Source organism: Dipodomys spectabilis, unplaced genomic scaffold, assembly GCF_019054845.1.
Source record: "Dipodomys spectabilis isolate Male_0828 unplaced genomic scaffold, ASM1905484v1 ptg000001l, whole genome shotgun sequence".
Classification (NCBI taxonomy): Eukaryota; Metazoa; Chordata; class Mammalia; order Rodentia; family Heteromyidae; genus Dipodomys; species Dipodomys spectabilis.
In genome coordinates this window covers 5,471,865-5,494,995 of record NW_024870678.1, presented here as the reverse complement: position 1 = coordinate 5,494,995, position 23,131 = coordinate 5,471,865, and the positions used below count along the sequence as shown (strand labels likewise).

At 39.0% G+C, this 23,131-nt stretch overlaps 1 protein-coding gene across 1 annotated transcript in view; it reads left to right on the top strand.

Moving 5' to 3' along the window:
* Lama4 (laminin subunit alpha 4) overlaps positions 1-23,131 on the top strand; it is a 143,109-nt gene that overhangs the window by 63,812 nt on the left and 56,166 nt on the right. The window contains exons 8-13 of the mRNA XM_042670479.1: positions 1,207-1,358; positions 3,213-3,323; positions 10,566-10,677; positions 13,313-13,480; positions 15,844-16,037; positions 22,214-22,330. Coding sequence (XP_042526413.1) covers positions 1,207-1,358; positions 3,213-3,323; positions 10,566-10,677; positions 13,313-13,480; positions 15,844-16,037; positions 22,214-22,330 — 854 coding nt within the window. The remainder of the gene's footprint in view (positions 1-1,206; positions 1,359-3,212; positions 3,324-10,565; positions 10,678-13,312; positions 13,481-15,843; positions 16,038-22,213; positions 22,331-23,131) is intronic.

Here is a 23,131-nt window from a genome sequence, read left to right as displayed (position 1 = left end):
GGCATGGATGTGAGGCACAAACCAAGCAAGGTCTGAGAAATAATCTCAAATAGATAGCTCTCCAGCCGAGTATATTCAAGCATATCAAGATGCCTGCCTGGCTTAAGCATCTTTTCCAGTGTGCTACCTGAGGACTCATTCCCTGACAGAGTTCATAAGTAGTACTGTATTAACAAATTAATGTATTAACTACCATTAACCCCTTAGTCTCCATTTACCAGCTTTTTAAAAGAGAGCACAGCCTGAGGAAAGGGGTCTTGGGAAGGGACAAATTACAAATGGGGGATAAAGACAAGGGTTCAAAGTGTGTAAGCCCTCCTTTGGAATGTTATCTAGACAGACTAGGGTCCCAAGAAAGAAACTGGACCCCGTTGGGTGCTGGTGGCTCAGGCCTGTAATCTTAGCTTCTCAGAAGGCTGAGATCTGAGGATAGAAATTCAAAGCTAGCTCAAGGAGAAAAGTCCATGAGACTTATCTCCAATTAAGTCCATGAGACTCTTATCTCCAATTCACCATTAGAAAACCAGAAGTGGAGTTGTGGCTCAAGTGGTAGAGTGCTAGTCTTGAGCAGAAAAGCTCAGGGACAGCTCCCTACCCTGGAGCTCAAGCCCCACAACCAACAAATAAACAAATTAGGCCCTTCCTCACCATATGATCCTTTTGGGCTGGAATTTTTGCACCCCTTTTTGGGCTCAGGGCATGGCATTCACAGTGATGCCTTATAGATACATTCCTGTGCTAGTATTCATCTGGACAGGTGGTAGACTTCAAAGAAGAGCTTGGAGAGGTGAAGGCAGGTATTAGAAACTGAATGGTGACTGAGAAAAGGTGCCAGCCAATAGCTATGACCTACCTATGATCAAGTAAGAGTGATCAAAGCCCTACAAGAAGAGCATCATCCCAGAGAGCTTTCCCACCATGAAGAGATCGAGGGAGGCATTCCTGCATGCGTCCTCAGCCGTTAGTGCTCTTGTTAACCTACTTTCCCTGTTGGCTGTGTTCTTCATTATGTTTTAAGTGGGACTAGTGCCTGACACACAGTTTGGCGTGTGTAAAAATTAGCTTTGTGGCCCAGAGCAACTACTCAGGAAACAGAAAGAAGCTTGGTATTAACCAAAGATCTGCACATTCATCATCTGCTTAAAGCAATATGCTTCAAGGCTGCCTTTTGGTTTACAAGAAATGACATCCCTGTTTTCCCTCTAGGCTGTGATAAGTGCATCTGGGACCTGACAGATGATCTGAGGTTAGCAGCACTCTCCATCGAAGAAAGCAAATCTGGGCTGCTGAGTGTGTCCTCAGGTGCTGCTGCACATAGGCACGTGAATGAAATGAACTCTACCATCTACCTCCTCAAAGTATGCAAGGATGGGTGTGGGTAGGGCTTTGCTTTCACTCTCTTTACAGAGTCACTTCTAATAACTTTTTCTATGCTCTTTTGCTCTCTGAGACCATAGTTATATGACAGATGGTTGGGCTTTGTAGGTCTAGTATACACAACACACAAAGTTGCATAGGAAATTGTGAAAACTTGATTGTAACCATAGGATCCAACTTTTCATGGTGTGTATGTGTGTACGTGTCTGTATTAGAGCTTGAACTCAAGACCTGGGTTCTGTCTTTAGCTTTTTCTATCAAGACTGGAGCTCTACCATTTGTGCCACAGCTCCACTTCTGTTTTTATGCTGATTAATTGAAGACAACAAGCTCAAAGACTTTCCTTTCTGGGTTGGCTTTGAACCTTAATCCTCAGCTATCGGCCTTCTGAGTAGCTAGGATTACAGACAAGAGCCACCAGTGCCCAGATTAGGATCAGTCTTAATCAAGAGCTGCCATCTCCAAAACAGGTTATATGAAAAGTGAACTAAAAGTCTATGTGTGAAATTGTCAAGGGAAAAGAAACACTCTTATTCTGTTTGTAAGGCCATATGTTAGTTATCTAAATAACTGTATCATTATAGCTTAACTTCAATTTGTAAGGTCGTGGGAGGTTCTGTAGGAACTTTTTTCTCTTTCTTTCTTCTACCTTTCCTTCCCTCTTTTACACATTCTCTCTCAGTTTTCCAAACTGTCACATATACATGTGTGCATACACACACACATAAAACAGAAAGATCCTCTGTTTCTCCTCACATTTCTGTCAAATCAATAACATGAAAACAGGCAATGTAAAAATTACAGACTATGAAACTCTCAATAGAACCTAAGATTTAAGAGACTTTGCTTTCCCTAGGTCATGGACTTCTGGTATAACCAATAGGTATTTTTAATTTCTGAAGGAACAAGAGAATACCACAGAGCTCTTTTAGTTTGTTAGCCAAGTTAACATATTGGTGAAGAGCATAAGCTTTAAAATCCAATTTATGGCTTCATATCCAGCTCTGAAACTTAACTGTGTTACCTTGGATAGTCTATTTAACTTCTTCGTTCTTCAGTTACCCCATCTGGAATGAAATTATTGTATGTATCTCACTGATCCTTGAATTCAGTGTGTTGAATTTGGCACAGTAACTACTCATTACTTCTTGGAGAGGTAGCAGCCAGCCAAAAATATGCAGTGTAAACCAAAACAAATACCACAAAACTGTAGTGCTAGATAGAGTCTTAGGGATCTTTATATTCCAAACTCAGAGCTGGCTCTCATCCAAATTTGTTTTCTTGCTTGGATACCTGAAGGCGGTAATTCTCAGAGAGCCCACAGGTCTAGCCATAGTGTTTCGCTCAAGGCATAACCCAAAATGGGTATCACTATGTCTGATAGAAAGTCTACCCCAGGATTGAAGGGCTTGATCCAAAGCAAGCCACACAGCTAAATGAAACCAAACCCCTTAAAAATAAGAGTCAACAAGGCAAGTGGGCTAAAAATAAAGATAATTGTTTTCTTCATACCAAAAGAAGTGGCCTGTGTTTCTCAAGTCCATTTTCATTGATCCTGGAGAGTTGATCAGTTCATCCAGATTGAATTTTGAGTCTTACAACAGCTAGGCATCACTACCACAGTTTATTATACCTTTATGCTAACTAAAAGTGCTTTTTCCCCATGGCTAACCTAAGCCCCACAGTAGGGTCTCTGAACTACAGAATGGAGCTTAGATTTTGAGACCCTCAGCCTCCAACATCTGCTGTGGGCCCACTATGGAATCCTCCTGAAATGTTTTATAACATGGTGTGTACGTATTTATTGATAATTTCCAAAACATGCTTTTCCACAGACAAAACTGTCAGAAAGAGAAAACCAGTATACTCTGAGGAAGATTCAAATCAACAATGCTGAGAACACAATGAAAAGCCTCTTGTCTGATCTGGAAGAATTAACTAGAAAGGTATGTGTTCTGTTTCTGCACCCTCCTTCAACGAAAGCCAATGTGGCTAGTCACAAATGACTGAGGTTAACATAGCCTAGAAAAAGCACAGTGATCCAATTTGCCTTAAAATAAATCATTAAGAAAGTTAACATATGCCATCACCATAGATTTCCCATTTGACAGGTTTTCTTGAAAAACATGCTTATGAGAAACTTCAGTATTTGCTGCTGGTTAAATATTGCCATTAAGATAGTCATTCAGCCGTTTGTCTTCACATTTTATAGGTAAGAGCTAGTGAGCATACAGAAATACATTTTATCATATAAAGTATACAAACAAAATGTTTAGTAAAGGATACACTCAGTGCTAAAAGGAAATAAAAGGTTTGTGTTGAGAAAGCAATTTTGCCAGTTGGCCAAAACAAAGTCACTTTTAACCTTCTCTTTTTCCAACAAACTAAAATAAATTTTAGAACAAGAATTGATTTTTAGCCACAAGAAAATAGTATTAACTGTGAATAGACTTAAAAAGAAAACAATGCACTTAAATACAGCATGAAGAAATACAATGAAAAAATGTGATAGATTTGAGAAGATAAAATTTCAAAATACCAATGAAACAATTAAATAAAACAAAAATTAAACAAAAAGTCAAATAGACTGAAACAATATTAAGGTAAACATGATTTGAAAAAAAAAAGTCATAGATGAATAAGAAAAGCATTGAAACATGAGCAGAGTCAAAAAGAGAGACCATTCAATATGCTCCCCAGAGGCCTAATAGAAAAACATTCATTTTTCTTCCATATTGTAGCCCAAATAAAAAACAATCTAAGTCACAAAGCACCTGAAAACAGGTAACACACCAGAAGAAGTTGAGGATTGAGAGTGTTCAACACAACCTGGGCTACATCATGAGATTTTTCTCAAAAGAAAAAAAAAATGTCTAATAATTTTTTTCCTCATAATTCTCTAGCTCCTGTTGCTGCTGCTTTAGCACCTAGGTGTTTGGATATCACAAACTGTCAAAGTTCTCTCCAAAACAGTTTTTATGTCCTATGAAAAATAGAGCTACAAGTGTAACTCAGTGGTAGAGCACTTATATGCAAGATGCTCTGAGTTCAGTCCTCAGCATTGAAAAAGAAAGAAGAAAAAGAAAAGAAAAGAAAGAGATGAAGGGAAGAAGGTAAGATAGGAAGGTAGGAAGGAAGGAGAGAAAGAGAGGAGAGAAAGAAAGAAAAATGAAGGAAAGAAAGAGAAAAAAAAGGAAGAAAGGAAGGCAGAAAGGAAGGAAGGAAGGCAGGAAGGAAGGAAGGAAGGAAGGAAGGAAGGAAGGAAGGAAGGAAGGAAGGAAAGAAAGAAAGAAAGGAAGGAAGGAAGAAGGAAAGGAAGGAAGAAGGAAAGGAAGGAAGGAGAGAAAGAAAAAGAAAGAAAGGAAGGAAGGAAGGAAGGAAAGGAAGGAAGGAAAGGAAAGGAAAACTTTATTGTCTGTTGGCCTTGTATTTCCTAAACTTTTAAAAGATAATGCTTCTAAACATGTAAATTACTCTAATTGCAGCCTGGGAAGATTTACCTACTAGGAGGATTGGGTGGGGGGGCGGGGGGAGGATGGGATGGGAAGGGGAAACAAAGGAGGAGGCTACAATGCTTGATAAGAATGTACTCATTATCTTGCTCTTGTAATTGTAACCCCTCTGTACAGTATTTTCACAATAAAAAATGCATGTTAAAATTGGCCCTAGCTTCCATAACCAACATACATTATATTAATCCAACCACTAGCCTAAAAGAACAGTGAAATTCTTAAGTATAAAAGAATTAACAAGAAGTCTTTGTCAAAATTGATTGTTAAACCAGGCACTAGTGGCTCATGCCTGTAATCCTAGCTACTCAGGAGGCTGAGATCTGAAGATCACAGTTCAAAGCCAGCCCAGGCAAGAAAAGTCCATGAGACGCTTATCTCTAATACACCACCAGAAAACCAGAAGTGGCACTGTGGCTCAAGTTCTAGAATGCTTGCCTTGAGCTGAAGAGCTGAGGGACAGCCCCCAGGCCCAGAGTTCAAGCCCCATGACTGACAAAAAAAAAAAAAAAGAAAAAAAGAAAAGAAAAGAAAAAGAAAAAGATTGTTAATTCATTTGGCCATCACGGGTAGGCCTTGTCAATTCTTTTTTTTTTTTTTTTTTTTGGGGGGGGGTGGGGGTCCGGTCGTGGGGCCTGAACTCTGGGCCTGGGTGCTGTCCCTCGTCTCTTCAGCTCAAGGCTAGCGCTCTACCACTTGAGCCACAGCACAGCACCACTTCCCACTTTTTTTCTTTTTGCTTCTGTGGTGCTGAGGAATCGAACCCAGGGCCTCATGCATGCAAGGCAAGTGCTCTACCACTGAGCCACCTTCCCAGCCCAGGCCTTGTCAATTCTTGAAGAATTGTTTTCACCTAGATTGGCTCCACCCACAGGTCAGAGTTACAGGTCCTTTTGTTGGAGTGTTTTTCTGCTTCTAATAGTTAAGTACAGGCAGGGAATAATGGAAGTTTGAAAGCAACCTCACACTGGTCTGGGCAACCAGAACAGAACACCAAAAAGAGACTAAAGATAAACTACAAAACTTTTCCTCTGTCCATTTTCAACAAATCGTATGGCAAAGTAACATCTGATTCTAACAGTCCTGGTGGCACAAGAGTCTGCAGAAACATTTGGAAACAAATACACAAGACTGAACATGATGTTTCTCTAGAATCCTTCAAACCCTTATACTTCAAAAGTCTATGATTGCTTCTTGGAAGAACTTAAGAAAAGCTTTGCGGTAGAAAGCCTTTTATCAAGAAAGTAACTAATATTTGGCTTTTTAATGAAAAATTGCATCGTATGGTTTCCACAGCACTAAAAATGAAGTTGTCTCTTGAACTTGACAAGACATATCTCTGTTGGCAAATTATCTATTACATGGGTTTCCTGTGGCCCAGATCTCACAAATCATATTCACCACAGTTATTAGTGTTGTGCTAATCTCCATATGCAAGTCCTTCACCCCTCATTGGAGAGGTTGTTGAGCTCTTTCCTCTCATCCACACATCTGTGCTCACAAACAGCCAGTGTCCAAAGAGCTTTCCTATTGCCATGGTCACACCTGTAATGAAAATACCAAAGACTATTCCAAAATTCTACTCTCCTATGTTCCCAAAGCCATTATGCTCAAGGTCAGAGTGCTGCTAAGCAACAAGCAGAGATGGAGATGAGGCTCTCTCCCAGTCCCAGTACTACTTTTCACTCTCTGAGTCTTAAAAGACTCACTGCAGAGCCCAGAGTCACTGAGTGACAGCACCAAGTGCTGTCCAATCAGCTTCTCCATCTCTGTTCTCCTCAAAAGTATGAGGTTCATCAGTGGTCCTGCCCCCCCCCCAAAAAAGAGTAAAATAAAAAGAAGTGGTCCATGTATGGTGGTGCTACCCTATAATCCCAGTTGAAGTAGAAAGATAGCAGCCTGAGTTCAGTCCTAGCCAAAATACTGGACCTTGTCTGAAAACTAAACAAAACAAAACTAAAAAGGGCTGAAGATGTGGCTCCATGGTACTAGTGGTTATCTAGCAAGCACAACATCCAAAAGTATTTCTGAACACCACCTGGCATGTAACACATTAGGTGCTGAGAGTACAGAAGTGTACAAGGCCCTACTGTCAAGCTGTTAGGAGTCTAATGATAGATAGATAGATAGATAGATAGATAGATAGATAGATAGATAGATAGATAGATAGATAGATAGATAGATAGAAGATAGATAGCTATGACATACCACATAGTAATGAAGGCCTGGAAGAGGCTAACGGGAAAGTCATGGAAAGAAATCCTGAACTCTTTCATTGGGAAAAGGTTTGTGTATTGAAAATGAGTCAGGTTTGTCAACGACTTCCACGCAAGGGAAAGTACTACAATGCCAAGCATGGGAAACAACATGCCCTGTTCTTGGTACCAGAAGATTTTTAACCTGGAAAAAAATTTATTGTAAGGACAACAGCAGGATGGAAAGCTTAAAAAGTTGTCAGGGGCTAGGATGTAGCTTTGCTAGGCAAAGTGTTTGCTAGGCAAAGTGTTTGCCTAGCAAGTGCAATGTCCTGGGTTCGATCCCCAGTACCAAAAGGAAAAGACAAAAATATACAGTTAAAAAGCAAACAAACTAGCAAAACACCATTTCAGATTGCTGGTAGCTCACACCAGTCATCCGAGCTACTCAGGAGGCTGAGATCTGAGAATCATATTTCAAAGCCAGTCCATGAGACTCTTATCTCCAATTAACAACCAGAAAATCAGAAGTGGAGTTGTAGCTCAAAGCGATAGAGTGCTAGCCTTGAGCAAAAGAGCTCAGGCACAGTACCCAGGATGTGAGTACAAGCCTCATGACAATAAAAAATTAAAATTAAAATTGTTGCCAGTGGCTGAATCATAAAGAACCTTGCCCACTATGGGTAGGAACATAGGAATTTCATCGTGTGGACTTCAAAAACCCACTGAAGTATTCACTAGAACAGCCAATCAGATTTGCAAAATATTCCCCTAACATATGGATGGCAGGCTGGTCAAGAAGATTCCAAGAGCTGGGACACAGTTGGAAGACTGCCACAGTAAACTCGACAAGAGCATGTCTGGTTAGGTCTTTGCCAGCGCTTGTGAAAGGACTTGCCGAGAACAGGGATGGACTGAGACTGGTGGATGTGGAGAAGAGGAAGAAAAGCCAGAATCACAAGTGGAAAAAAATGGGATGCCAACTGGAAGTGAGAAAAAGGAGGCATGTGATGGAGAGAAGTTATGTCTTCGAGAGATGATGGCTAAGACTAAAACTGCAGAATAGATTACTCTGAACACTTTGAAGAGTGAGAAATCTGTGGATGAGATTAGTCTGCACTCAGAAGATAAATCTGGGCCAAAAAGGCCTTTGGAAGTCATGAATGTTTAGGAGGAAAAGAAGCCCACATAAGTAGCCATTACTGTCCAGATTCTGAAATCACTCATCAATATTCCTACTATTGATTAATTTCTCTAGACTATCCTCATTCTGCATTCTGGAGTAATTACTAAAACTTTCCCCTTTCACCCATAAACCTATCCTAGTTTACACAATGAGAAATATGATCATCTTATATATTGGTTATCATCTTCACTAAATCTGGTTATTGGTTTTTGAATTAACATTCTAGGTATACTTTCCTTCAGGAACTGTATAACTGAAAACTCCTTGCCACTTTTTTATCAAATAAATACAAGGAAAATTCACCATTGAGGTGAGCAAGTAAAATTAATCCTTCCAAATGTAAACCATCAACCAATTTATAGTTGTGAGGCAATATTTTAACTTCAGCTTTTATGATATGTCTATGTCATTATTTTCTTCCCATGAATGAAGTTACAGGAAAAAAAAGATTTGAAGAAAATATCACTTCAATACTATATTGCATTAAGTAATTTAAAAGTAATTGGTGCCTGGTATAAGGGCTTATGCTTATCATCTTAGCTACTCAAGATACACTTATCTCTATTTAACTGGGAAAGAAAGCTGGAGCTAGAGTTATGGCTCAAGTGGCAGAAGTCCAGCTATGAGCAAAAGAGCTAATCAAAAATGAGAGTGGAAGGCCCTGAGTTCAAGATGAGCACTGGCATGCATACACACATGCATGCATACACACACACACACACACACACACACACACACACACACACACACACACACACACACACAGAGTGATGAATGTTCACTTTGCTACAAACTGGGTTTTATTATATGTATGCATCTGTGGAAGTCTAGCTGTTTATCTCTATATCTCACAGTGCCCTCTGGTGTTTAGCAGAAAGAATTTTTTAGGTGTGGCTTCTTCCAGCTATTTTTATCACTTAAATTCAGTTTTCATGTCAAAAATAAGTTTAATAACAATAAACCTTTCCCTCGAAGAATAAAGCTAGAGTAAAATGAGTTTTTGTAATTATAACTATTTAAACACCACCAAATATGTACATGTTCAAAGCTTTTTTAATGTATTAGATATTTATATCTATAGATTTTTTTTCAAGCAATGAAGATTACCAACAGTAATCATCATGCTTGTCTATGGTACCTAAGCCCTGGGTTTGAGTCCCTATGACCAAAAATACCAGAATAATTTTATTTTATGCATCATTTAATCCAGACCAACACTTTGCTACACAGCTGAGCCAAGAAAACACAAGGCTAAGACTAAAGAACTTCCCCTCCAGTTAAATATAGTTGGTCTTTCTAATGCCAAGAAGAAATTGTCCCCTGTGCTGTTCACATAAGTCTGAGTACTGGCCTTGAGCTATGTCTATATTCTTAGCTCATCTTCTGTCCTTGACAGAATCTCTCTGTCTCTCGGTCTTTCTGTCTCTCTGTCTGTCTCTCTGTCTGTCTCTGTGTCTCTCTGTCTGTCTGTCTCTCTCTCTCTCTCTCACACACACACACATACACACACACACAAACACACACACACAAACACACACACACACACACACACACACACACACACACACACACACACACACACACCTGCTTTCCTCAGAATCCACAACGGGATTGGGATTTAAAGTTTACAAACACTATATGGGAGCTCTGAAACAGAAGTGTCAGGGTTGAATGAATAAAATCAGCTCTGCTGAAAAGAGCTCCATTCAATGAGCCAAATCTGCCCTAGCAATTATTCGAACAAAAGTACCATCCACATCGATGGGAAATTGGAGCGAAGCTCTGAAATCTGCCTTTAGCCCAGTGAACATAATAATCCTTTAAGTCTCCATGGCAATTCAGTTTCAGCAGTGGTTTGGACCACCCAGGAGCCCCTGGACAGTGGGAACTTTTCAAGGTCTATTTATCTTTAGATAATTTTCTCTTCAAATCTTCAAGCTCTTCAATAGGTACAATGTCAACTTGATCAGCAGCCCTGGGTCATTTCCTAGCCTGGCATTGAGAGATACAGCGAAACTTCAAAGATAAATTACATGGGAAAGGTGGCTGCTTTAGATTGAAATATGACTTATGGCTTAGGAATAACATCTGATTTTATAGCATTTTTTGATTCTAAAAATCAGCACTCAGCCCTCAGGCATGACTTCTGGGGCTGTTCTACATGGGATAGAACTTTCACATCCCAGGAGAATTTATGTTCATAAAATGATGGCAATGTTTTCACCTACTCCACATGCACTTATCCAAGCATTCCGTTTCTCATAAATTTTATCTGCTGTTCACTTGGATTCTTTGTAGGGAAATCAAGCTTCAAGAAAGGGGCAACTTGTTCAGAAGGAGAGTATGGATACCATTGACCATGCCACTCAGCTTGTAGAGCAAGCCCACAATATGAGGGATAAAATCCAAGGTAAGTATATTCTCTTTCAACTCAAATTTAGTGTCAAGAAAATGTATAATGGGTTATTACAGTGAAAAAAGAAGCCTACCATCAGTGATTATTGTGTACTAGGAACTTAAGAGGGAGATAGATTTTAATTCACATAAGGTCTTCAATTCACGATTGTTTCTCTAGTATTTCTGAACCCTTGTTCCTACTGGTGGCATTCAAGGGAAAATGTCCAGAATAATTCCCCTTTCCAAGTATTTCACCAAGTTTATTACTAGGATACTTTTCTAGGAGAGAAAAATCACATGTTATGGTGTCCCTAAAATGCAAGCATTAAAAGCAGGAAACATAGAGTTTTTCTGTTATTTACAGACAAATAATTGCCTTAAAATGGCAGTAAAGAGATTCAGATCCTAAGGTGCTTCTGTGGTGCTCTTCTCCACTGAGTAGGTAGACAAGTTTCTCCAGTCCCCCACTCAGAAGAAAAGGGAGTGGGACCATGTGATATTTCTTTGCTTAAAACACTGTGACAGACTATCTTTCCCTTTGGAGATTTACTTATTTGTGCTCTAAACCTCTACTAAGTGCTGCCTGTATCTTGAAGATGATATTAATAGTACACTAAAAGCCACCTTCAGTTTCCTAACCAAAAGAGATTGGGGTTGTTCTGATATAAAGAGACTTTCCTTAGGTTAGATCTAGTGCTTGTGTTTCAATATATAATAGTACTTTATATAGTACTATATATAATAGTATAATAAATATCAAATACATCCCAGAGTACAAAGACAGTAAAGGATTCCACCGTGGGAGATTCGTATCTCTGTACAGATAGATCAGGGTATATTCCAAGCATAGAAATATAAAAAACCAAGGTGCATAATTTACATTTTCACTGCTGTCTATAATACTCAATATAAAGTTCCCCTTCTCACATCCTCAATTTCTCAGACTTTTACATTTACTGGTAAAATATTCTTTTCCTACAGCACTTTAGAGTTACTATTGATTTGTCCAAAACAGTAAGACGGAACCTAGAAGATTAGGTGACCCCATCCAATTAAGAAATGAATGCTTCTTTAGGCAACAAATAAAAGTAGATGCCTCATCAGCCATTTAAAGGCAATATATCACTTTTAGGGTTTTATAACCCACATTTGATTCTAAGGTGTTTCATTTGAAAAGAATCTAAATCTTCATATTGTACCCTTAGTCATGCTAAAGGATAAAGAAAAATGAATGGGACACAGTAACTTCTATCCATTTTTTTAGTCTCTTTAAAATAATGTGTGATTAGTCTCCAAAGACCAAAGGCAAAAATTTTACTGTCTATATTTCCTATAACCTATACCAGACGTAACTAAAACAAAACAGACCAAAACTCTCAACATACTATTTGCATCAAAATGCCAAAGAATTCAACATTTTAAGTACTAGAATTCAGAAAAATATCAATGTTTAGTTTGTTCCAAGGGATAATATTTTTAGGCATTATGTTTGAAAAGTGGATGTTTTAATCCTCTGATAACCTTTTTTTAAAAAAGCATATCTTGGTTTCCTAACATCTTCTAGGGAATGCTATAATTTTATAGCATTAAGAATTTTCTGCTCCCATTAATCTCTCTTCTGTCAGAATTCAGGAATGGTGTACAACACCAATAGTGTGTCATTCATCATTCTCGGCCACCTCTAAAATAGCTGCTGGTGACCTTCAAGCCATTATCCACATAAAATACAACCCCTTATCCTTGTGTGATTTATGTGACGCCAGTGTTTGTTTACCCATCTTGTCTGACCAACCACATAGATCATTGTAAACCACAGACACACAATTTCATTTATGCCAGGAAGATAAAATGCTTCCTCCCTGAGTTGCCATAGGACAAGATAGCAATTACATATGTTTCTTCTGATCATATAGAGTAGGGATGAGGGACTCAGCAATTTGGGCCAGCTCGGCATGAAGCTTAACATGCTATTGTATAGAAAAATTATTTAGTCCCACTGAGCCTCAATGGATCCTTTGGTTCTAAAATCCACCAATCTCCATATAGAACAAGGTGAAAAGACCCTGATCAAATAGCTTGATCTTCATAAACAGTCTTTGCAGAAGGCAAATAAAATTGATTAACAAGCTACCATTTTATAATCAGTCTAGAAAACAACAGGAAAGGTTCATTTGGATAGCTATCAGCATGCTCTTATTTTGCCTAGGCTTTGTTTTGTTAAATCCTTGGTTAAAATGCAATAAATACTTCCAATACCCCCCACCAATGATAGACAAGAGATACTTCTGAACATTTTTTCTGAGATAAGTATTTCTATAATAGGTTGATCTAAGGGCTCATTGCCCTTAAGTAAGAGTTTCTTGAATGGGTGTGGATGCGTGCAGGGCAGCTTTGTAGCAGCCTGTTTCCATTCTGAAGATGCCCCATGGGATGCAGCAGGGTTCCCTCTGGTTTTCTTCCTCTTCTGAACACATAATGAACTCCAGCGCCAGCACCATTGTTCACGGCATGATGTCAGTGCTGTCTTTGAAGGAACTTGTTCTTGCATTGCAGGATCGGCCTCATGCGTGCCTCCTGGCCTGCATTCCTCTGTGCTTGCATTAGCGTCCTCTCTCCTTGTCCCTGTTTCACCATGTTCCTTCTTTCAGAGATCAACAACAAGATGCTCTATTATGAGGAAGAGCAGGAACTTGGCCCTGAGGAAGTTGCTGAGAAGTTGGTGTTGGCTCGGAAGATGGTGGAGGAGATTCGAAGCTATCCATCATTCCTCACACAGAGAGAGCTTGTGGATGAGGAAGCTGATGAGGCCCAGGATTGTATGTGTCTTCAACATCTGGCTGACCCAGCACATGTCTGCTTTCTTTGTGGGTCCAGGAAAGGATCCCAAGCCACAGGGCAACATTTGGTGAAGAAGCAATGAATTCTCAATATTCAGAGTTATGTAGGGTTTCTTTGTGGGTTTAGGGAATCATTCAGGAAAACTTAATTATAAGAGCTAGATTTTAGATCCAGGCCCAACTTTACACCTGTGGGAAATAGCTGAAGCTACAGAATTTTTCCTGTAGAATTTTTAGAGATTTAGCACTTGTGAAAAATGTATAAAACAGGGGAAGGAAGGTTCAGAGCTACTAATTCCCAAGACTATATACAGTAAGGAAATTTATACTGAAAAGGCAGCAATACTACAATCCTAGCAACATTCATGTTCTGAGCCCTACAAGACATTTTATTAACTTTTACCTCCAACAGAAAATCAACATTTTTAATGATAAAGATGGGCATCAAATCATACAAGTATTATTGAATCCACTGATCATTGTATCACTGCATACCAATCCAACTCTTATGTATTCAATTAAAACATTTATTTGCTCATGATGTCATGAGTTAGAAATTTAGACTGGTCTCATCCTAGACAGCTCGTTTCTGCTGAGTGTGGCATGGGCTAAGCTTACTCATGTATATGGGCCTAGCTAGGAAGACCGGGTCTCTCCCTCTGTATGAGTTTTACTGTTAAGGAGGTAGCCTAGGCTCATCACATGGTGGGACATAGCTTTCCAAGAGGGTAAGACTAGAAAGTATGAGGTTTCTTGAGGCCTTGGAGTTCACCCATGTCCTATCCACTCTTATTGGTCAAAATTGCTCAAATTCAAAAAGTAGGAAGATGGGATCCATTCCTGATGGAAAGAATCACAAAGAATTTGTATTCCTTTTAATCTTACATGATTAACTAAAGAAATGTCAGGGCTGGGAATGTCACTTAGTGGTAGAGTGCTTGCCTACCATGCATGAAGCCCTAGGTTCGATTCTTCAGTACCATACACAGGAAAGGCCAGAAATGGTGCTGTTGCTAAAGTAGTAAAGTGCTAGCCTTGATCAGAAGAAGCTCAGTGACAGTGCTCAGGCCCTGAGGTGTTCAAGCCCCAGGACTGGCCAAAGAAAAGAAAAAGAAAGAAAGGAAAAAAAGAAATTTCAGCTTGCATACCATATTTTATTGCTACTGCTAATATCTCACAACACTATTTCAATTCATTAATAACAAAATTATGGTAGTTATTAGACCCATCTCCAGATCTTATTATTGAATGGATTAATAAAGTAATACATATACTGAAATAATTCTAATTTGGTCATTTAACATATTGATCACTCTCTAATATTATGTTATGCTTTTAAAGCACATTGTAGGAGGGGGTCTAAATGTTTCCATGAACTACAAAGACCAAAGGCAGTACATTTTTCCCACAATTGTTACTGTCAACCTCTGCTAGTAATTATTGTGGATACCATCGAAGAGCATTATTGGCATAAAGATTTATTGTGGAACAAATCTGTAAAGTCTTAGCAACAGAGAGAACCAAAGAAGAATCCCAGGCCCTGGATCTAAGTCAGGATGAGGCTCACAGCCAGGAAAGCTGGAACTCCAGTACCACATCCAGATGTTCCCAAGCCCCTGGCCTGCTGTAGCATTTAACCAGTCTGTCCTGGGGAAAGGGGACCAGTTGTTTCTCCTGATAGCCTCTCTCCATGTTATTAGCTCATACTTTCTTCACTCAGACAGGAACTTGTGTCTTCTCAATGATTAAAAACAATACAAACCTCAACAAGACAGACTGATAGGCCCTGAAGAAATACAGAAGTAAAGCATCGTCAACACACGTGCTTTTGAGGATACATACAAAGAGAATTCAAGAATACTGTATCACTATTAACCTTTATACCTGTTCAGATCATGGTAGAAGTTTGACCCCAGGAACTAACAGCTGCCTGGAAAAATAAAATTCAGAAAATAAATAGTTAGTTTTGTCATATTACTGACAATATAATTTGAGGAATTTTTGATAGTTAAAAAACCATTATGTATCCAAGTCTCATTTGCCAGGATAAAATGAATAATAATTGAGGTAACAATAAACAAGATATATTGCCATGGTTTCCACATAAAACTAAACTAACCCCTCTCAGCTCAGTCTTGCTGAGGGGCTCCTAAAGTGACCATTCCCCTTTCTCCCACATCCCATAACAGTTCAAATATAAAACATGGACTATTTTGTCAACAGTGGAATTAATCTCAATCACTACAGAAAAATGGCCTGAAAATTTTGCAATCCTGCTAAATGTTGGAAGAGTGGAAGGAAGCAGAAGTCCAGACTAAATCTCTGTCTCCATTTCTTCTCAGTGCTGAGCCACGTTGAGAACTGGCAGCGGCTGCACAATGATACCCGCTCATTGTTTCCTGTCATCTTGGAGCAGCTGGATGACTACAGAGCTAAGCTGTCAGACCTCCAGGAATCACTTGACCAAGCCCTTGACCATGTCAGGGATGCCGAAGACATGAACAGAGCCATCGCCTCCAGGCAACGGGACCATGAGGTATGGTGGGTAGTAACTGTTAATACATGTCAGGCATAGACATTTTGAAGTTACATCAAGGGACAACTAGGATATTTTTTTCACTATTAGTATATCCACTCGATTTTTTAATATAATGACTTTTTAGTACTGTGCTCATGTGAGTGTGTGTAGCTAAAAAATAAGGTTGACACTATCATTGTTTAGTTCTTGTTTTGATAGGTGCTAGGCCAAGGGTGGTAATATACACCTGTAATCTTAACTGCTAGAGAGGCAGATAAGTTAGTGAAACTCCATCTCAATAAACAAGCCGAAGCCTGTAATCCCAACCATAAGGGAGGCATTGTGATCTAAGGTATGTGAATCATGCCCAAGTCCAGCCAAGGCAAAAGGCCTACATCTGAAAAATAACCACAGCAAAATACCCTTCCTCCCTTTCCTCACATCCAGGCAGCCCCAGGACACACCTAGTTTCACTGTCTGAACGGTTTTTGGCTCTATTCTCTGTTTTATTTTCCTCTACACTTCCTTTAGTTCTGGTCTTTTTCTATTTCTCAACCCATAACCACTTCTCTCCTCCATTCTTGCTCCCTTCCATGCTGTCCTCCCTGCCCTTCCAGAATGGTCTATCTGATCTTCCCTCCTACAACGTACCCTCCCAGCAGATCTTATTTAACATTCCTGTCATTAAATTTTAATCTATATTGTACAAAAGAGCTTTACTGTGGTCTCTCTCTCTCTCTCCCTCTCTCTCTTTCTCTCTCTCTCTCTCTCTCTCTCTCTCTCTCTCTCACACACACACACACACACACACACACACACACACACACATATATATTATACTTTAATCAAATTAAAACTCTATTTCTCTGTCTTCCCTGGGCTCCCTAAATCATAATTACTGCACAGCTTTCAGTGAGTTTTGTTATGCCATCTTCATACATATAGACTTAGTGTTCCTCAGTATTATTTTTTCTCCATTATTCTCTTCTTTTTTTCCCCTTCCCTTGGCCCCTCAAACAATCCCACAATTACAATCATGCTTTGTTTCCTGCAACTCCAGGAAGACCAACCTCAATCCCATGTGCCTTCTGTGTAGCTCTGTTTCTGTATCGTGATCATGTGGGAACAGATCATCTTCTCCTCCAAATTCAAGTGGCTCCAAGATGCTAGTCAATTGTGCCTTCTTCATCTTTGGGTCCTAAAGCCTCTATTTTAATGCCTGACACAAAATAATTCAGGAAACATTTCTTGATTCCTTGATAATCATTAAGGGCTTTCTAATTGTGAGATTTCCTGAATTGTACCTGTTTATTTATTTATTTTTTGTGGGTCCAGTCGTGGGGCCTGAACTCTGGGCCTGGGCACTGTCCCTCAGCTCTTCAGCTCAAGGCTTGCGCTCTACCACTTGAGCCATAGCGCCACTTCCGGCTTTTTTCTTTTTGCTTATGTGGTGCTGAGGAATCGAACCCAGCCATCTCCCCAGCCCTGTACCTAAGTTTATTGAAAATCTATTTTCAGCCCTGAATAATAAGTGTTTCTTTCTTGCTGAGATTAAAAACTCATTCCTCTAGCCCATTGAATAGCACCGTTCTATTCTCAAGAAGAGATTCTGAGCATTTACCTAAGGAGTTCTATGTGAGAAATTGTACTTTGAACATATGTGATTGTCCCAGAAGGACATAGGTGAAGACCCCAAGCCATGATCAATACAGAGAACCCTGAAGAATTGGACCCCCCCAGTACAGTCCAACACCCAGCACCAGTCCCTGTCAGACAAGGACAGTTTAGTGGCATAGATAAGACCCCAGACATACTGCAACTGTCTCCATGGCAACAGGCAGTAAGGCTTCATTATGGAGACCAATTATTGCCAGAACTGGTGAGCTATATGCGATTCCCTTTTCAGATAGTGAACTGTCAATCTCATCTTTGTCTTCTAGACAGACGTATGCTAGAGAACAGGTGCATGTATACCATGTATTGCTATGTTTAGTCCTACATTGATTTGTTTTTAGGGCTGGATCCTTTCATCAAAAGTCTTTAGTAGAGTCCCTAACAGGAGAAGGACTTATGCACAATGAACCAAAGTAAATACATAGACACAAAGCAACTGATTTGCTAGCAGCCAGTCAATAACAATGTGTGCCTTGGTGGGGGGGCGGGGTCCACATAGGACTTGGTAAATGTAATAAGCAATAAGTGGACAATGGTACACATATGAAAAGACTTGAGTTCTAAAAGTGAATAAGTAAATAGATGCCAAAATAGCTTTTCATTAAACTTTGCCTTATGCAACATTTTTTTAATCTTATGCATGTGGATACCAGGAATTTGGCATTTTAGTGATTGAAACAGATGGTAGGCCTCATTTTAGCTCTGCTAAACAAACTATCTACTGAGCACAAATGAACAGCAGGAGCAAATTTTCAGGAAGAGAACATCATAGCATGAGGCATTTCAAAGCCCCTCTCATCTCTCCTTTTTCTCCCTCACCTCTATACTTGGCATCAGCCAAAGCCCACCCTTTTGTCCTTATCCCCTCCCTCTGTGATTTTACCCCATCTCACTGTTTCAGTCCTGGGAAGGGATTTGGAGGACTGCATCCTTACTCATAACTGAACCCATGGCACCCATGTAGGTGTCTGTGTACAGAAATACTCACATGGGTATGTCCTGCTATTAACCTGCTAAAAAAAATCAACCCATTCGAGAGATGGGTGACGGTGTTGTCAGATACTTTGTGCTCATGTGCTGTTTTGTAGAATGGGAACTTATTTGTACAACTACTTAAAGATAATAAAAAATAAAAAAAATAAAAAATCAACCCATTCCTATTGAGGCATCTTTTCTCCCTACCAAGTCCCCAGGCTCCTCATTTGAGGACCTTTTACTCCTTCCTTCCTTCCTTCTTTCCATCTTTCTTTCCTTCCTTCCTTCCTTCCTTCTTTCCTTCCTTTCTTCTCTGCTACTTTCTTTCCTTCCTTCCTCCTTCCCTTCCTTCCTTACTTCTGTCTTCCCTTCCTTCCTGTTTTCCTTCCTTCCCTCTCTCTCTCCTTCCTTCCTTCTTTCCTTCCTTCCTTCCTGCCTTCCTTCCTTCTTTCCTACTCTCCTGGCTTCTTTCCCTTTCAGAATCCCATCTCAAGAAATCCTTCTAACTCTGTAGACACAACAGATAAACATGCTTTGAAAGCCTTCTATGGCTTCCTATGAAAAGAAGATACATTTTCCAGTCATCGGTGATTCAAGCAAACATTCTTTAAAAACCCCAGCCACTAGTATACTACTTTATGGTATTCATTTCCTTTGCTCATTGTTCATTGCCTGTCCCTCTATGCCTAATTCTGTCTACTCTTTATGTTAGATTAAGTAGCTCTCTCTGCAGATGGAGGTACCTTAGTAAAGTACCTCAACTACTTAACTAAATTCAGTAGTTCCTACATTGTTACTGTCTTTTAACTCTGTGAATTCAGTGAAAACTAGAATATATACATACATATATACATACATCCCTATCATGAAAACCTTACTCATAAACATCAGAAGCAGACAAATTCAAGTAGACAATCCTAATGCCAAGTTTATAACCTGACCACCACAAGGTGTCTCTACCCATTCCACACTGATATTATCCATTCATAATGTCTAACTCCAACAGTGATCACCAAACTTCATCAGATGTGTCATAAATTCTTCTATGTTCTAATCCATGAGGCACCTAGATTAATTGCTGAGTGTGTAGCTTGTGTGTGTGTGTGTGTGTGTGTGTGTGTGTGTGTGTGTGTGTGTGTGTGTGTGTGTGCAGTGTAGATGTAGTCTACTACTAGACTGTAAGCATTCAAAGGGGGAACACCTTATTGACTTTGCACAAATCACCTTCCTAGCACCTAACAAAATATATCACATGTTTCATTAGCTTTACTGACAGACTGATAAAGACATGGAATATTCCCGTATAATTCAGATATGTTTTGAATATGCTGGTTATTTCTGGATTATAAATACTGTACTCTTTATATATTAACTTGGACCTCTAATTGACTAAATACTATCATTAACATTCTCTTGCCTGCTTTTGTATATTTAAGTATCATGAAACTTTCAGGGAATTTTAAAACCAACTTTTGGCTTTTACATTATTCCTATAACAAATTGATTTGGGTGGGTCTGATTTATCGGAATTTATTTCTATGCTTTAAAGAACAGTTTTAATTTCACAGTTTTCTATTAAACTTCCTACAACATGGTTCAGGAAGAAATAAACCAACATTTCAGTCTTTATGTCAAACTAAAAATACCCATAAACTGTAAGCACTTTGATTTGTGCAAAAAGTCTCCACACAACTAATAATTACATTATTTATTTTGTCATCCTTTTTTAATTTGAAAAGGTAATAAAATAATATAAAAATCACTTTCCAAATTTTAAAGAAAGTTAAATTTCCTTTAAAAAGATCTGCTTAGAGATTCTCATAAACCAACTCTCTGCTCTCCCAAGACTCTTCTAGATTTTTAGGATCAGGAAAAAAATTTCTTTTCTTTCACTTATGTGGAAAGGGTACCGAAGACTGTAGAATACTACTAATACTGTTACTTTCAAAATTATTGATGTTCAGAACCCTTTTCATTCAAGTTAGTCATCTTTCTGTGAGCTTGTTTCCAAGCTAATTTTGCTGCTAATGTTACATATTAAAAGTGGAGGGAAGACTTAAACTGGAAATATATCATTTTTCAACTACTACAAATAAGTTTATCATACAGTGCCCTTAGCACCCAGCTTTGAAGTTCAGTTCTGACTTGAGTGTTAGCAATGTTCTCTTAGAGTAACCTAAATACAAGAGCTCATAGAGGGGCTCATAACTCAGGCCCCATAAAAGGAAAACAGCCCAATTACAGCTAACTCACACTAACCCCTTCAGCCTCCCTCCCATACACACACATGTTTTACACTATTGTTTATGTAGCACTCTATAAGGACCTCTCCTTGTGAAGATATGAAGAATTGGCTCCAGATACTCATACTGCATTAGGCTGATGGATATTGGTAGAAGGATTTTTTAATGTCCTTGAATCAAGAGGAAGCACCAATGTGATTCTTTTCTGTCTCTGTGCCTATGTGAATCCCTGTAAAAATGTATTTGGAGAAGACAGCTTTCAGTCCTCATTCCATTGAATCAGAAAAAAACTGCCGAGAGTAAGAAAGGACATTAGGATGAAAGTCTTAAAGTATGTCCTTCTATAGGTAGGAGTCTAGAATTAATTTCATGCTATCCTACATTACACCTTAACATGTGTTTCACCTCTTATTTAACTGACTATTGGTAAAGCAAGTTCAACACACTTCTTACTCAAATTGTAAAATAGATCCTTTACTTTCTATCCTAAAGCTCATTTCATGTTGCCTTCATAGTCTGAACTCCTTTAAAGCTCCATGCCTCTTCACAGTCACAACAGCCCTGCCTCTGAGACCCCAAAGCAAAGGTAGAAATTCAAGCATTGACCTAAAAAATGGTTGTAATTTCCCTCCTCAAAAAATCTGAGCAGCTAACATAAATAACTTAGAGCAGCGTGAAGCAAGACCACAAGGTCATGCTTCAATAATAGAGACCTTTTTAATTTTTCAATGGACATTAGGATTGTATTTGCTTAAGTGTATTCTTAAATTACCTTCAGGTAGTTCTACAAGGGAGTTTCAACTTATATGTCCATTTATATGTGCCATACATCTTGATCAGAGTTACTCCTTCCATCATTCTCCCCCACTCTCCCTATATATGTAAATAGTTTGTTCCTGTCCAAATGAACTATCTCTTCCAGGACTAGAATTAGGACATGATACGTGTTTTTTAATTAAATCTTTTTCCAATCACTGCAAAAATACAGTCTGTACTCAACCTTGTGTTTATAGTCCCACTTTAACGTATGTAGAGATGATGTTCTTTCTAGGATACTAGTTCTTTGAGATCCTGATGTGAAAAGGGACTATCCTCAAATCTCCCTGAAATGCATATTTCTGTTATGTAAATGAATATCAGACAGGCAGTGTTCTTGAAAGGTGAATAGAAAATTCAATAATGAACCAGAGTTGTCCAAAGCTCAAAAACAGCAGGTTGGTATAAACCATTATCCCTGATGCTTTCACTAAAGACAGACTGTGTCTCTCTCCCTCACCCTTGTTTTGTTCTTCCTTCTTGCAGAAACAACACGAGAGAGTGCAGGAAAAGGTGGAACTGGTAAACATGTCTCTGAGTGCATCTGCTGAGTCTCTGTCAACCCCTCGGCTGACCCTTGTGGAACTTGATGATATAATAAAGGTAAGGACATACCTACATGTTCAGAGTTGTAGTGACAACACTATAGCAGTGGTCTAGGGACACAGGAGAAAGATCAAAATCAAATCTATCAAGTTAGCAGGTTTTAAACAGACCACGTGACAGGATTTTTCCAGTTTCTCACTATACTGTGGCTGGTAACTACATATGGCTACTTACAGTTAAATTACTTTAAATAAAATTAGAAAATTGATTCTTGGGTTGAATTAGTCACATTTCAAGCCCTCGTGTGGCCAGCAGCCGCTGTATTCTACCACACAGATATCACTGCAGAAAGTTCTGTTAGAAATATTGCTGGGTGTCAGTGGATCATGCTTGTAAATTCTCACCACATTAGGAGGCTGAGATCATGAGGATCACAGTTTGAAGCCAGTCCAGGTAGACAAATCTTTGAGAATCCACCTCCAGAATGGCCAGCGAAATAATCAGGTTGAGCCTGGCCCCAGTAGCTGATGCTTATAATTCTAACTACTCAGAAAACTAATATTCTGAGGATTGTAGTTTGAAGCCAGCCCAGGCAGAAAAGGCTTTGAGACTGTATCTCCAAAATAACTAGTCAGCCTGGAAGTGTCACTCAAGTGTAAAGTATCTGCAAACATGAGGCAGAGTTTATGGATCTAATTAATCAATTGATGATAATCAGTAAAGGAATCTGGATCTGCCTTATTCACTCTTTACTCAAAAAGCTGTATGCTAAATAAAGCAAATGTTTTTTTTTAAAACACACTTTTTAAAATACATTTTTTTCTTTTTTAAAAAATACTGTGAACATATTGTACAGAG